General features: G+C 39.0%; 1 protein-coding gene across 4 annotated transcripts in view; it reads right to left on the minus strand.

The window, feature by feature from the left end:
- celsr3 (cadherin, EGF LAG seven-pass G-type receptor 3) overlaps positions 1-17,246 on the minus strand; it is a 218,832-nt gene that overhangs the window by 76,896 nt on the left and 124,690 nt on the right. For all 4 annotated transcript variants that reach the window (XM_062054455.1, XM_062054456.1, XM_062054454.1 and 1 more), the window contains 2 exons: positions 12,644-12,785; positions 7,828-7,948 (listed from right to left, as the gene is read on the minus strand). In XM_062054455.1, the coding sequence (XP_061910439.1) occupies positions 7,828-7,948; positions 12,644-12,785 (263 nt within the window). The remainder of the gene's footprint in view (positions 1-7,827; positions 7,949-12,643; positions 12,786-17,246) is intronic.

A 17,246-nucleotide genomic window follows, 5' to 3' on the forward strand; every position in this document is an offset into this window, starting at 1 on the left:
AAATAAAGTTAACGTTGGGGTGCGTTTTTGAAATGATTGCTTAAAATAAACATAATACGTAAATATTAAATGGTATTGTAAATGTGCCTGTTATTACATTACATATATACTTACATCATCTATAAGTGTTTGGATGTTAAGGGCTTTATTGGCAGAATAGAGTGGCTTCAATAAGCTCCATTGTAAGCGGACTTTAGATTGCATTTATTGAATATTTAGAATGAATAAAAAAATACACCCCTTGTAATGTCTTGCATAATGATTTTAAACCAGTGGTCCCCAACCTTTTTGTAGCTGCGGACCGGTCAACGCTTGAAAATTTGTCCCACGGACCGGTGGGGGAGGGATGGGGGGTATTTAAAAAAAAAAAAAAAAAAAATTTTTTTTTTTTTTTACATAAATAAATACAATCATGTGTGCTTATGGACTGTATCCCTGCAGACTGTATTGATATATATTGATATAAATGTATATATTGTGTTTTTTATGTTGATTTCATTTTTTTTTTTTTTAGAAATACATTTTTTTTTTTTTTTTAATTCTTGTGCCAGTCGGTCCGCGGCCCGGTACCGGTCCGCGGCCAGGTGGTTGGGGACCACTGTTTTAAACGATAGGCAAAATTCCAAAAAGTGTAATTCCCCTTTAAAGTACCAGTGAAACAAGAAGTGGCTTCTATATTGAAGCTATTATCATATCTATATCTGATGTATGACATCTAAAGACTTCCAAAGTTTGCGAAAAAAATAGATATGATCAAAGTAGTATCGATCTCACAGAGATTCTGGTACCATTTTGAGAGTTACTGAGGAAGGCAGTCACATGATCCGTGATGTAGAGGTAGGAACCACAGATCCCTTCCCCATCAACAACAATGCAGACTTTGCGAAAGCCAACATCGATTACTTTGGGAAAAAGATGACACTATATATTTATATATATATATATATACAGTATATCATGATAAAACTCGACAATTAATAATAATAATAATAATAATAGATTGTATTTGTAAAAAGCACTTTACATTGAGCAAACAACCTCAAAGTGCTACAGCGTATCAAAATAAAAAGATAATAAAATTTAAAAAAAAAAAAAAAAAACTAGAACAGCAAAATAGCTAAAACTAGTATGCATATATCTAAAAAAAAAAGGCCTTTCCAAAAAGAAGGGTTTTTAAGCCTGTTTTAAAAGCATCCACAGTCTGTGGTGCCCTCAGGTGGCCAGGGAGAGCGTTCCAAAGACTGGGAGCGGCGCAGCAGAAATTAATTTAGGAAAACAGAATTGCTAAGATTTCCCAGTCATGTTTTTTCACTGTTGCTAAGCAGAGATCTTAGGACTCAATCAAACTTGTAATAAATAATTCACCCCTATACAATATCCTACCCTAATACCCTACTGTGCAATATTACCCTTCGAGTGCAATACGTCCAACGCTGATTGTTATTACTTTATTACTCTGGTACTCTTGTTTTGTTCTGTATATTTTACAGTATTGTGTATATTGTACAGGACTGCTTATTGTTTTTATTGGATAGTAGTCTGTTTATATAAATTCTTATTTTTTATCTTCATTACTACTTGTGTGATTTATTTTTATTCCATATTCGTTTCCACTACCGCACCTTAAATTGGAGTCCTTAATCGCGTTATATGCAAATATAATGACAATAAAGTCCATTCAATTCTATTCTATTCTATTCTATTCTATTTTCAATCATCATTGTGCGCAAAAAAAGCTGCCGTATTCCACACCGATACACAGGAAATTACTCCAAAACACTGTAAATATTATAAAACAAATATAAACTTAGGCAACTATTTCCCAATAAAACCTTTGCTCTGTATTACATGTAAAATAAAAAATTTAAAAAATAAAAACACCGGAAAAAACGGTGCTATTTAGTTGCCAATGCATGCATGTAGGAGCGAAAACAAGTGGAATTCCTCAGATTATTTTTTCTGGTCATGTTTGCACGGTCCTCTGTTGCTGGGCAGATTTGTGAGGGCTCAATCAGCACTGCCCCATAGGCCTACCAAAACACTGGTATACTCCAAATGGACACACAGGAAATGACGACGCTATAACATTAACAATTATCGGCCGATAAATGCTTTAAAATGTAATATCGGAAATTATCGCTATCGGTTTCAAAATGATCAGTATCGGTTTCAAAAAGTAAAATGTATGACTTTTTAAAACGCCGCTGTGTACACGGACGTAGGGAGAAGTACAGAGCGCCAATAAACCTTAAAGGCACTGCCTTTGCTTGCCGGCCCAGTCACATAATATCAACGGCTATTCACACACACAAGTGAATGCAAGGCATACTTGGTCAACAGCCATACAGGTCACACTGAGGGTGGCCGTATAAACAACTTTAACACTGTTACAAATATGCGCCACACTGTGAACCCACACCAAACAAGAATGACAAACACATTTCGGGAGAACATCCGCACCGTAACACAACTATCAACAACTATTTTTCGGAGTATAAGTCGCACCTGCCGAAAATGCATAATAAAGAAGAAAAAAAACATATATAAGTCGCACTATTAAAAAAACAGCGACTTATAGTCCGAAAAATACGGTACCCAGAACCCCTTGCAGCACTAACTCTTCCGGGACGCTACAATATACACCCCCCCCCCCCCCAACCCTCCCTCCACCTCAACCCCGCCGACCTCAACCTCCTCATGCTGCTGTTTTGAGGCATGTTAAAAAAAATAATGCACTTTGTGACTTCAATAATAAATATGGCAGTGCCATGTTGGCATTTTTTTTTTCCATAACTTGAGTTGATTTATTTTGGAAAACCTTGTTACATTGTTTAATGCATACAGCGGGGCATCACAACAAAATTAGGCATAATAATGTGTTAATACCACGACTGTATATATCGGTATCGGTTGATATCGGTATCAGTAATTAAGAGTTGGACAATATCGGAATATCGGCAAAAAAGCCATTATCGGACATCTCTACTCACGGGTAACTCAATTGGATATTTGAACGTGTGTGTGTTTGTGCTAACCTTAACTAGCAGTAATTGGACTGCATTCATGTTGAGTCTTGTAGGGAAATTACACAATTAAAAGCGCTGACGACTGCAGTGCGCAAATAAATTAGACTTAAACATTTCCCTTTGCCAACCTCAAGGCTCACTAGGTTATACAGTACATCTAGATAATGTTGTAATTGCGTTAATACATTTACGTTTTGCAAATAACAGACAATTATATCACTGGAATGTGCGGCTCCATAAAAATGATGTAATTTTGCTCAAGTGAAACTAATGAGAATACCACTGGGATAAATGCACGCAAAGAGAATGACCATTATGTTTAAGCAATGTATAATATGTCCTGATAACACATTTCTATGTCTAACGAGGACCACAATAATAGTTTTATGGGTGATGGATGATGATGACCTAAACCAGGGGTGTCCAAAGTGCGGCCCGGGGGCCATTTGCGGCCCGCAGCTAATTGTTTACCGGCCCGCCACACATTCTGGAAATGCTATTGCAAAAATTAAAAAAAACATTTAAAAAAGTGGAATGAGGTGAAATCTAACTAGAAAAAGTTGCAATGTTGACACAAAGCTACCATGCAGGCTTTTTTTTTCTTTTGTCTATCTTTCTTTTTTCTTTTTTTGCCATTGCTCAAAAAAAAACAAAAAAACAATGTTATAATGAATTATTGACCTATTCAAGGCTCCATTTATTTCAAATATTTCACTTTAAAATGTTTTATGTGGGAAATATTTCATATATTGTGTGGTTGCCATACAAAAACATCAACATTTTATTGGACAAAAGAGCATAAAACAGACAAAATAATAGTTCAAACGTAAAATGGACAGATATATCTGAAGTTGAGCTCGTAACTTAAGTGTTGAAAGTAAAAAAAAACTAATAAAAATGTATCACTTTCTGAGTGGAGCACCTTTTGGATCCCAAATATTTATCTTTTCACTGTGATAACTCAAAAATAATAATGAATTAAAATCAATGGTGTCCTGCATTATTGATATTTTTAAGGCTCTAATTACTTCACATCATTGCTTTCTGAATGTTTTGGGCAGTGGGGGAAATACTGCATATTTCAGTTTTATTATAAAAAACAAAGTTGTCTTTGACAGAAAAGGCATAAAACCTTTTTGTTTTTTTAAACTTTATATCAACCTGAAGTTGATATACTGTACAGATTTACTGTAAGCGTTATATATAAAAATAAAATAATAATTTGACTTGTTTTTAACATTTTAATGACTTAGACCCTTTATGGTCCCCGGGAGCCCTAAAGGTAAAAAACAAACAAAATCCATATATTTTGTTATGTTTTGAAAATGAAAACTATCAAAATGGCCCCCGCATGTTTTAATTTTTCCGTGTGCGGCCCTCAGTGGAAAAAGTTTGGACACCCCTGACCTAAACCGTGTGGATCCAAAATAAACATGCCACCTATTGGCCCCTGATAGCATCATGACAATACAAGAAACATATTGGGTATGATACTGGGGGAAATCTTCCATATTGTATTATCTGCCTGGGGCTACAGTGCGTGTACGACCTGTGTGAGTGTTATCGCCAGGTAGCAGAGATTAGGTTCAGATTAAAGACAGGATAGACGCGCAAAAGAGAAGTCAATACAGACACATAAGATTAGTGATACCTGTGTACTGACTTTGGTTAAGACCCTAGGCCAGGGGTCGGCAACCCAAAATGTCGAAAGAGCCATATGGGTGAGGGCGGACCTACGTCACTTCCGCCTACCAATCCCCTAGCAACCGGGAATTCGTTGAAAACAAACCAGCTCACAGCGAACACAGCATTGACAGAAAAAGCATTTAACGAGCGTTGTGGCTTGGAAGTCGGCGTTAAATCCTTCATTTACGCATTTTTACTTATTCGCATATCGTGTGAAAAAACGAAAATGTATTATTTGCGTCAGACTCGTTTCAGTGAACTTTAAAGCTTCTCAGGCTTAGCTTAGCTTGCTAGTTAGCTTAGCCTGCGCGCTACTAAGAAAGAGACGCGGAAGTTATCAACAACTTTGTGTGAACACGCCGTACTTGTTGGAGCCCACGTCGAAGAAGAAGCGCTTGTTGTCCACAGTCATCGACGAGCCCTCCGGCAGCTCCGCAGGCTCCTCGTCCACGGCGTAATCGTCAATAAGTTTGGCCAAAGCGTCGCGGAACTCGATAAGTCCCTGCGCCGGGAGCGCGATGGTCTGACCCCAAGCCGGGCCCCCTGTTCACGGTCTGCCGGATCCTCAAGAACCGTCCCCGCTGGTTCTCTTTCAGGTCCATGTAGTACTTCCGATTCTCCCGCACTAGGAACTCGCTTTTCAGGGCCCGCCGCGGCTCATCCTGCACCATGCCCAGGTTGCTGGGACCCAACTGGGCGTAGTGTTCGATGAAGTCCCCCAAGTAGTCGCGGAACTCGACCGCCACCGACATAGACAGCGTGAGGCGGCTCTTGTTGCCACTTAGATAGACTTCGGCTATCTTCAAGAAGCGGCCTTTGGCGTTCTGCTTGACGTCCAAGTAGAAGCGTTCGTTTTCCCGTTGTAAAGCTGCGAGCCATTTGTCTCGTCTCTGTGGGCTTTTATCACGCTTTGGCAGAACAAAATACAACCTTTGTTTTCCCTGTTTCCAGTTGTGGTTAGCACAACCAAAAGCAACACAGTTTTTCGGCATATTGGAGGCAGAATGACGGGTTTAACCAGCGTAGGTCGACAGGTTAAAGAGTAATGGCAACGGTTTGTTTTCAACGCCAGTCTGGTTGCTATGGCTCGAAGAACCCGTATGTAGCTCAGTTGCCCGGATGTCGGCCCTCACCCATTGGACCAAAAATACAAAAACAAATCTGTCTGGAGCCGCAAATAATTAATAGCCATATTACATACAGATAGTGTGTCATGAGATATACATTGAATTAAGATGACTTAAAGGAAACTAAATGACCTCAAATATAGCTACAGATGAGGCCTAATGATGCAATATGTACAGATAGCTAGCCCAAATAGCATGTTAGCATCGATTAGCTTGTAGTCATGCAGTGACCAAATATGTCTGGTTAGCACTCCACACAAGTCAATAACATCAACAAAACTCACCTTTGTGCATTAATGCACAACGTTAAAAGTCTGGTGGACAAAATGAGACAGAAAAAGAAGTGGCATAAAACACGTCCTAGAAAGGCGGACAAAGTTATACATGTAAACACACTACGGTGAGTTCAAGGACCGCCAAAATTAGTAGGACAAAACGACGCTCGCCAAATATTTGAATTAGTGAAGCATGTTTAATATAAACAGTGTGCTTTATAACAATTAGGGAGGTTTGTGTCATGTTTGTCTTCCTACAGAAACCATATTAAAACAAAAAATATATTTTTTTCCCCTCATCTTTTTCCATTTTTTCACACATTTTTGAAAAAGCTCCACAGAGCCACTAGGGCGGCGCTAAAGAGCCACATGCGGCTCTAGAGCCGCGGGTTGCCGACCCCTGCCCGAGTCTGTCAGAATGCGACATTTTTCTCATTCAAATGAAAAAAGGTCACGTTAAGCACAGTAACGTGCTCATAAGTGGACTGTTTTCCAATGTAGCAACTACAACATTAATGTACATGCACAAGCCAAACAAGTTAGGTGGTAGTTAGTGTCATAGCATATTTTTTATAGGATTATAATAAGTGTGTGTGTGTGTGTGTGTGTTAATGGGGACATCGCTCTGTTTACACAGTCACCTTTAGGGGACCTCTGACGGTATGGGGACAAAAAAACAGGTCCCCTAAAGGGAAACCTTTTTACATGATAGTCAGATCCATTCTGAAGATGCCTACGTGATTTTTAAGCTTTGGCCCATAAAACATGTTTACTGGTTAGTTTGAGTGTGAGATTTGCTTGAACATTTAAGTGGTGAAACTTCCTATAAGAGGACAGCTGTAGTGCTGTATTCTGAGGATCATGTCATATTTCATTTGAACTTTTATTTTTTAAATGGTCCTCAGTAGTCACGTACAAATTTGTGTGAATTATGCAAAATTATTTAAATTTGGTCCCCATGAACCATATTAACTCTTTTTCTCCAGAGTCCCCAGTAAGAATGATCAGCACATTACCGTATTTTTCGGACTATAAGTCGCAGTTTTTTTCATAGTATGGCCGGGGGTGCGACTTATACTCAGGAGCGACTTATGTGTGAAATTATTAACACATTAGCGTAAAATATCAAATAATATTATTTAGCTCATTCACGTAAGAGACTAGACGTATAAGATTTCATGGGATTTAGCCATTAGGAGTGACAGATTGTTTGGTAAACGTATAGCATGTTCTATATGTTATAGTTATTTGAATGACTCTTACCATAATATGTTACGTTAACATACCAGTTGGTTATTTATGCCTCATATAACGTACACTTATTCAGCCTGTTGTTCACTATTCTTTATTTATTTTAAATTAAAATTAAATTGCCTTTCAAATGTCTATTCTTGGTGTTGGGTTTTATCAAATAAATTCCCCCCAAAAATGCGACTTATACTCCAGTGCGACTTATAAATGTTTTTTTCCTTCTTTATTATGCATTTTCGGCTGGTGCGACTTATACTCCGGAGCGACTTATACTCTGAAAAATACGGTACTTCATCAATACAGAGATTTAAAGACGTGCATGAGCTAACTGGGCAGTGGCCATTTTACCTAATTTTTGTATGCCTCCACAACCTGTAGAAAGGGTGGTCCCCACAAGTGATGATCAAAAACTTGGTCCCCATTCCAAATGATAACCAGTATGTGTGTGTGTGTGTTCCTTACCTTGCACTGACAGTGTCCACTGGTCTTGTTACAGTCGGGGTCAAACCCTTTGTTGGCATCACAGTGACAAGGTCCACAGGTGGGAGAGCCCCACCACCCCCTTGGACACTGGTGGTCTATCCTAAATGAGCACACAGCAGTCTAGAGTCAGGTTGGAAGAAACATACCTAATAATACTGATATTACATGTGTATTTTTTTCCTTATTCGAAAGCCATTTTTCTCTTGTCTTCCCATCTTAAACCTCATTTGTATACTCTAGCCTTTAAATAGACCCCACTTTTAGACCAGTTGATCTGCCGTCTCTTTTCTGCTCTTCCCCCCTTTCCTGCGTGGAGAGGTTATTAGATGACCACCGTTGACGCGCTAGCTGTTCAAAGTCGGGACCCAGGCTGGACCACTCCTCTGTGCATCAGTTGGGGACGTCTCTGTGCTGCTGACTGGTCTCCATTCAAGATGATCTCCTGCTGGCCCCACTATGGACTGGACTCTCACTATTATGTTAGATCCACTATGGACTGGACTCTCACTATCATGTTAGATCCACTATGGACTGGACTCTCACACTATTATGTTAGATCCACTATGGACTGGACTCTCACACTATTATGTTAGATCCACTATGGACTGGACTCTCATTATTATGTTAGATCCACTATGGACTGGACTCTCACTATTATGTTAGATCCACTATGGACTGGACTCTCACTATTATGTTAGATCCACTATGGACTGAACTCTCACACTATTATGTTAGATCCACTATGGACTGGACTCTCACACTATTATGTTAGATCCACTATGGACTGGACTCTCACACTATTATGTTAGATCCACTATGGACTGGACTCTCACACTATTATGTTAGATCCACTATGGACTGGACTCTCACACTATTATGTTAGATCCACTATGGACTGGACTCTCACACTATTATGTTAGATCCACTATGGACTGGACGCTCACACTATTATGTTAGATCCACTATGGACTGGACTCTCACTATTATGTTAGATCCACTATGGACTGGACTCACACTATTATGTTAGATCCACTATGGACTGGACTCTCACACTATTATGTTAGATCCACTATGGACTGGACGCTCACACTATTATGTTAGATCCACTATGGACTGGACGCTCACACTATTATGTTAGATCCACTATGGACTGGACTCTCACTATTATGTTAGATCCACTATGGACTGGACGCTCACACTATTATGTTAGATCCACTATGGACTGCACTCTCACACTATTATGTTAGATCCACTATGGACTGGACTCGCACACTATTATGTTAGATCCACTATGGACTGGACTCTCACTATTATGTTAGATCCACTATGGACTGAACTCTCACTATTATGTTAGATCCACTATGGACTGGACTCTCACTATTATGTTAGATCCACTATGGACTGGACTCTCACTATTATGTTAGATCCACTATGGACTGCACTCTCACACTATTATGTTAGATCCACTATGGACTGGACTCGCACACTATTATGTTAGATCCACTATGGACTGGACTCTCACTATTATGTTAGATCCACTATGGACTGGACTCTCACTATTATGTTGGATCCACTATGGACTGAACTCTCACACTATTATGTTAGATCCACTATGGACTGGACTCTCACACTATTATGTTAGATCCACTATGGACTGGACTCTCACACTATTATGTTAAATCCACTATGGACTGGACTCTCACACTATTATGTTAGATCCACTATGGACTGGACGCTCACACTATTATGTTAGATCCACTATGGACTGGACGCTCACACTATTATGTTAGATCCACTATGGACTGGACTCTCACTATTATGTTAGATCCACTATGGACTGGACGCTCACACTATTATGTTAGATCCACTATGGACTGCACTCTCACACTATTATGTTAGATCCACTATGGACTGGACTCGCACACTATTATGTTAGATCCACTATGGACTGGACTCTCACTATTATGTTAGATCCACTATGGACTGGACTCTCACTATTATGTTAGATCCACTATGGACTGAACTCTCACACTATTATGTTAGATCCACTATGGACTGGACTCTCACACTATTATGTTAGATCCACTATGGACTGGACTCTCACACTATTATGTTAGATCCACTATGGACTGGACGCTCACAATATTAACTAGATCCACTCGACATCCATTGCACCGACCCCCCACCTCTGCAGTCCTCTCCAAGGTTTCTCATTGTTATCCCATTGGGTTGAGTTTTTTCTTGCCCTGATGTGGGATCTGAGCCGAGGATGACGTTGTGGCTTGTGCAGCCCTTTGAGACACTTGTGATTGAGGGCTGTATAAATATACTTTGATTGATTGATTGATTTTGTCAATTTCCGGAAACAATAGTAATACAGGAGCGAGGAAAAACCCATACATTTAGGAGCAATTTGATCACATTTTCACAAAAGTTAAAAGTTAAAGTTAATGTACCAATGATTGTCACACACACACTTGGTGTGACGAAATTATTCTCTGCATTTGACCCATCCCCTTGTTCCACCCCCTGGGAGGTGAGGGGAGCATTGGGCAGCAGCAGTGGCCGCGCCCGGGAATCATTTTTGGTGATTTAACCCCCAATTCCAACCCTTGATGCTGAGTGCCAAGCAGGGAGGTAATGGCTCCCATTTTTATAGTCTTTGGTATGACTCAGCCGGGGTTTGAACTCACAACCTACCCATCTCAGGGCGAACACTCTAACCACTAGGCCATTGAGTAGACAATAAAAACAATAGTATAGAAATAAAACTAGGCTAATCTTTCCTGTGATAAAATGGCAACCAAGGTAATAAAAAAGGTCAACCAACGAACGAGATTTCTCTATAGAATCTCCTCTCTGGTCAACAAAAGCACCATGAAGATTCTAGCGGGAACTCTCATTCAACCCTTTTTCGGTTACGCATGCACCTCCTGGTACCCTAGCACCTCCAAAACCCTCAAATTTAGACTCCTAACATCCCAGAACAAGCTAGTCAGATTACTTCTAGACCTCCACCCCAGATTCCACCTCACTCCTACCCACTTCTCTAAAGTGGGTTGGCTCAAGGTGGAGGACAGAGTAAAACAACTTGCACTGAGCCTGGTCTATAAAATCCACTACACCTCCCTGATACCGAAGTACATGTCAAACTACTTCCTTAACGTAAATGACCGCCATAACCACAACACCAGGGGGAGCTTCACTAACCACGTTAAACCCAGATTCCGATCTAACAAAGGTCTTAACTAGAGATGTCCGATAATATCGGTCTGCCGATATTATCGGCCGATAAATGCGTTAAAATGTATTATCGGAAATTATCGGTATCGTTTTTTTTATTATCAGTATCGTTTTTTTTTTTGTTTTGTTTTTTTTTTTATTAAATCTACATAAAAAACACAAGATACACTTACAATTAGTGCACCAACCCAAAAAACCTCCCTCCCCCATTTACACTCATTCACACTAAAGGGTTGTTTCTTTCTGTTATTAATATTCTGGTTCCTACATTATATATCAATATATATCAATACAGTCTGCAAGGGATACAGTCCGTAAGCACACATGATTGTGCATGCTGCTGGTCCACTAATAATACTAACTTTTAACAGTTAATTTTACAAATTTTCATTAATTACTAGTTTCTATGTAACTGTTTTTATATTGTTTTACTTTCTTTTTTATTCAAGAAAATGTTTTTAATTTATTTATCTTATTTTATTTGATTCATTTTTTAAAAAAGTACCTTATCTTCACCATACCTGGTTGTCCAAATTAGGCATAATAATGTGTTAATTCCACAACTGTATATATCGGTTGATATCGGTATCGGTAATTAAAGAGTTGGACAATATCGGCATATCGGATATCGGCAAAAAGCCATTATCGGACATCCCTAGTCTTAACTCATTCTCTTTCTATGCCACATCAATGTGGAATGCACTCCCAACAGGTGTAAAAGAAAGGGCATCTCTATCCTCCTTCAAAACCGCACTAAAAGAACACCTCCAGGCAACTTCAATCCTAAACTAACACCCTCCCTTCCACATCATACCTCTTCGGATTGTAAATAATCAAATGTAGACACTTTTTCTTATACTTTTTCTTATACTTTCTGATCTCTCTCTCTGTGTCCACTACTTGCTGTACATATCCTACCAAGTCAGTCCTACATTGTTCCAATGTCCATTTCTCTGATGATGCAATTGTTGATGACTGAAGTGATGATAACAACCAAACCTAAACCCCCCCCCCCTCCACATCCCACACCCCAGATTGTAAATAATGTAAATAATTCAATGTATATACTCTGATGATTATCTTGTGTGATGACTGTATTATGATAGTATATATCTGTATCATGAATCAATTTAAGTGGACCCCGACTTAAACAAGTTGAAAAACGTATTCGGGTGTTACCATTTAGTGGTCATTTGTACGGAATATGTACTTCACTGTGCAACCTACTAATAAAAGTTTCAATCAATCAATCAAAACCATGTTTGACGCAGTTATCTTGCCAATCACTTGTGCGGTCAGATATTTAAGAAAATGTGCCGATGTTGATTTATTTGGATCAAAACACCCGCCTTGCTTTTGAGTAGTAATAAGAAAAGGGTAAGGAGTACACACACACACACACACACACACACACACACACACACACACACACACACACACACACACACACACACACACACACACACACACACACACACACACACACACACACACACACACACACACACACACACACACACAAACACACAAACACACAAACACAAACACACACCTGTGTTGGCAGTACTGTCCATAGTGGTTGTCTCCACAGTCACAGGTGTATCCATGCGACGAGGTGGGCTTCCTGTGGCACTGAGCCTCATTGTCACACGGGTTCAGATGGCAAGCATCTGTGCAGCCTTTCCCATAGAAACCTGCAAGACAGCGAGAGAGAGAGAAAGCGAGAAATACAAACTTATTTGTGTAGACCTCATTTTCTTTGTCAAACACATGATGGAAGGAAGAGTTATTGCTGCCTGACTACACGCACAGTATATATACACCAGTGCTGGGACTTCCACTTGAACCGCAGCAATATTATTTATGCATTAGATGCGGGAGACGGATGTCGCCGGATGTTTTGCAGAGATGTTCTTAATGAATATTTTGGTAGCATTGAGCATTTTGTAAACAGACAGAAGGTTAATATTATAGCAGACATTCTCGTGTTGTGTTTCAAATAAGAACAATTTAGTCACAGCGTAGATTGAAAGCCGTCCAATCTATATTTCAACCACCTGTGTATTTGACCAGACTTTGAATAGCACATTTGATACTTTCAATAAAGAAAATAATATATACATTTGAAGATTTTTCTTTAAACATACCGCAAACATTAAAGGCCTACTGAAAGCCACTACTACCGACCACGCAGTCTGATAGTTTATACATCAATGATGAAATCTTAACATTGCAACACATGCCAATACGGCCGAGTTAGTTTACTAAAGTGCAATTTTAAATTTCCAGCGAAATATCCTGCTGAAAACGTCTCAGTATGATGATGCCTGCGCGTGACGTCACGGATTGTAGCGGACATTTTGGGACACCATTGTGGCCAGCTATTAAGTCGTCATCGCAAAATTCCACAGTATTCTGGACATCTGTGTTGGTGAATCTTTTGCAATTTGTTCAATGAACAATGGAGACAGCAAAGAAGAAAGCTGTAGGTGGGAAGCGGTGTATTAGCGGCCGGCTGCAGCAACACAAACACGTAGCCGGTGTTTCATTGTTTACATTCCCGAAAGATGACAGTCAGGCTTTACCATTGGCCTGTGGAGAACTGAGACAACAGAGACTCTTACCAGGAGGACTTTGAGTTGGATACGCAGACGCGGTACCGTGAGTACGCAGCTGCGGCTTCCAAACATTTGATCGCTTGCCCGTACGTGCGTGCCGCTATGTGCATGTCACGTACGTAACTTTGGGGAAATATATGTGCTGTATGAACTTTGCGGAGGCGAACAGTACTTTGGGCTGTGGGATTGAGTGTGTTGTGCGGGTGTTTGAGTTGTATAGGCGGGTTATATGGACGGGAGGGGGGAGGTGTTTGTTATGCAGGATTCATTTGTGGCATATTAAATATAAGCCTGGTTGTGTTGTGGCTAATAGAGTATATATATGTCTTGTGTTTATTTACTGTTTTAGTCATTCCCAGCTGAATATCAGGTCCCACCCGCCTCTCACAGCATCTTCCCTATCTGAATCGCTGCCACTGCCCTCTAGTCCTTCACTCTCACTTTCCTCATCTACGAATCTTTCATCCTGGCTTAAATTAATGGGGAAATCGTCGCTTTCTCGGTCCGAATCGCTCCCGCTGCTGGTGGCCATGATTGTAAACAATGTGCAGATGTGAGGAGCTCCACAACCTGTGACGTCACGCTACTTCCGGTACAGGCAAGGCTTTTTTTATCAGCGACCAAAAGTTGCAAACTTTATCGTCGATTTTCTCTACTAAATCCTTTCAGCAAAAATATGGCAATATCGCGAAATGATCAAGTATGACACATAGAATGGATCTGCTATCCCCGTTTAAATAAGAAAATCGCATTTCAGTAGGCCTTTAAACAGGGAATTTAACAGAAGGCTTTATAGCAGCGGTGTTCAAAGTGCGGCACATTTTAAAAGTATTTTAAAAAGTAATTTGCTAAAAAAATAGTCACGGTGGAGTAACGGGGGTGTTTGGGTTGTGCCACCAAAACACCACTCTCTCCGTTTGGGTGTTTATTTTCTTTTACTTGTTTATTTAACAGGCACGTTGCGCAATATTACACAACCCAAAAAATAGGTGCAAGTTTATTTTCCTCTGTTGTTCCTAGGGAAAGTCAAAGTGACAGCAGATTAAAAATACATTCAGTAATTCTATTCCATTATATTTATATTACTCAAGTGCGCATATACAGTATATGTATATATATATATATATATCTTGTGATGATTATATTCTAACTATGTCAGCATTTCGGTTGTCTATCATTTTCTACTACTGCTGCTGCTGCTGCTTTCTCTGACGCCAACACACACATTCAATCATCCACAATCAGTCCTGTACATCTCCGCTCGTTCACCATGGCAACTGATGGAGTGCCGTGACAACCGCCTTGAGTGTGTTGACACACTTTTATTGACACTGGCCTTGTTGTAACAATATAAGAAAGGAAAACTGGAAACAGAAACACACACAAACACACACACACACACACACACACACACACACACACACCCACACACACTTCAGAGGTGTGGAGAGATTTTAAGACTGTGTGTCTACAGTGAGAGACATACTGTATTTTTTGGACTATAAGTCACAGTTTTTTTTCATAGTTTGTCCGGGGGGTGCGACTTATACTCAGGAGCAACTTATGTGTGAAATTATTAACACATTACCGTAAAATATCAAATAATATTATTTAGCTCATTCACGTAAGAGACTAGAGCAGTGGTTCTTAACCTGGGTTCGATGGAACCCTAGGAGTTCGGTGAGTCGGGCTCAGGGGTTCGGCAGAGGTCAAAACACACCCGACTCATCGTGTAAATAAAAACTTCTCCTTATCGGCGTATTACGGATACGGCAACAGCAGAAGTCACACTGATTTGCAGGTGTGTAATTTGTTGTGAGTTTATGCACTGTGTTGGTTTTGTTGTTTGAACAAGGTGATGTTCATGCACGGTTCATTTTGTGCACCAGCAAAAAAAAACATGGTAACACTTTAGTATGGGGAACATATTCACCATTAATTAGTTGCTTAATATTATGCAAATTAGTAACATATTGGCTCTTAACTAGTCATTATTAAGTACTTATTAATGCCTTATTCGGCATGGCCTTATTATAACACTAACCCTCTAACCCTGGCCCTAACCCTAACCAAATAACTCTAAATTAAGTCTTTGTTACTTAGAATATGTTCCCCTAGTGTCCAAAAAACTCTAAATTAAATCTTTGTTACTTAGAATATGTTCCCCTAGTGTCCAAAAAACTCTAAATTAAGTCTTTGTTACTTAGAATATGTTCCCCTAGTGTCCAAAAAACTTTACATTAAGTCTTTGTTACATAGAATATGTTCCCCTAGTGTCCAAAAAACTCTAAATTAAATCTTTCTTACTTAGAATATGTTCCCGTAGTGTCCAAAAAACTCTAAATTAAGTCTTTGTTACTTAGAATATGTTCCCCTAGTGTCCAAAAAACTCTAAATGAAATCTTTGTCACTTAGAATATGTTCCCCTAGTGTCCAAAAAACTCTAAATGAAGTCTTTATTACTTAGAATATGTTCCCCTAGTGTCCAAAAAACTCTAAATTAAATCTTTGTTACTTAGAATATGTTCCCCTAGTGTCCAAAAAACTCTAAATTAAATCTTTGTTACTTAGAATATGTTCCCCTAGTGTCCAAAAAACTCTAAATTAAGTCTTTGTTACTTAGAATATGTTCCCGTAGTGTCCAAAAAACTTTACATTAAGTCTTTGTTACTTAGAATATGTTCCCCTAGTGTCCAAAAAACTTTAAATTAAGTCTTTGTTACTTAGAATATGTTCCCGTAGTGTCCAAAAAACTCTAAATTAAGTCTTTGTTACTTAGAATATGTTCCCCTAGTGTCCAAAAAACTTTACATTAAGTCTTTGTTACATAGAATATGTTCCCCAAGTGTCCAAAAAACTCTAAATTAAATCTTTGTTACTTAGAATATGTTCCCCTAGTGTCCAAAAAACTCTAAATTAAGTCTTTGTTACTTAGAATATGTTCCCCTAGTGTCCAAAAAACTCTAAATTAAGTATTTGTTACTTAGAATATGTTCCCCTAGTGTCCAAAAAACTTTACATTAAGTCTTTGTTACTTAGAATATGTTCCCCTAGTGTCCAAAAAACTTTACATTAAGTCTTTGTTACTTAGAATATGTTCCCCTAGTGTCCAAAAAACTCTAATTAAGTCTTTGTTACGTAGAATATGTTCCCCATACTAAAGTGTTACAAAAACATAAAACTTTGTCTTGATTTGAAAAAAACCCAACATTTTATTTTCACTATAGAAGGGTTCGGTGAATGCGCATTTGAAACTGGTGGGGTTCGGTACCTCCAACAAGGTTAAGAACCACTGGACTAGACGTATAAGATTTCATGGATTTAGCGATTGGGAGTGACAGATTGTTTGGTAAACGTATAGCATGTCTATATGTTATAGTTATTTGAATGACTCTTACCATAATATGTTACGTTAACATACCAGGCACGTTCTCAGTTGGTTATTTATGCCTCATATAACGTACACTTATTCAGCCTGTTGTTCACTATTCTTTATTTATTTTAAATTACCTTTCAAATGTCTATTCTTGGTGTTGG

This window comes from Entelurus aequoreus, linkage group LG07, assembly GCF_033978785.1.
Source record: "Entelurus aequoreus isolate RoL-2023_Sb linkage group LG07, RoL_Eaeq_v1.1, whole genome shotgun sequence".
NCBI classification, from domain to species: domain Eukaryota; kingdom Metazoa; phylum Chordata; class Actinopteri; order Syngnathiformes; family Syngnathidae; genus Entelurus; species Entelurus aequoreus.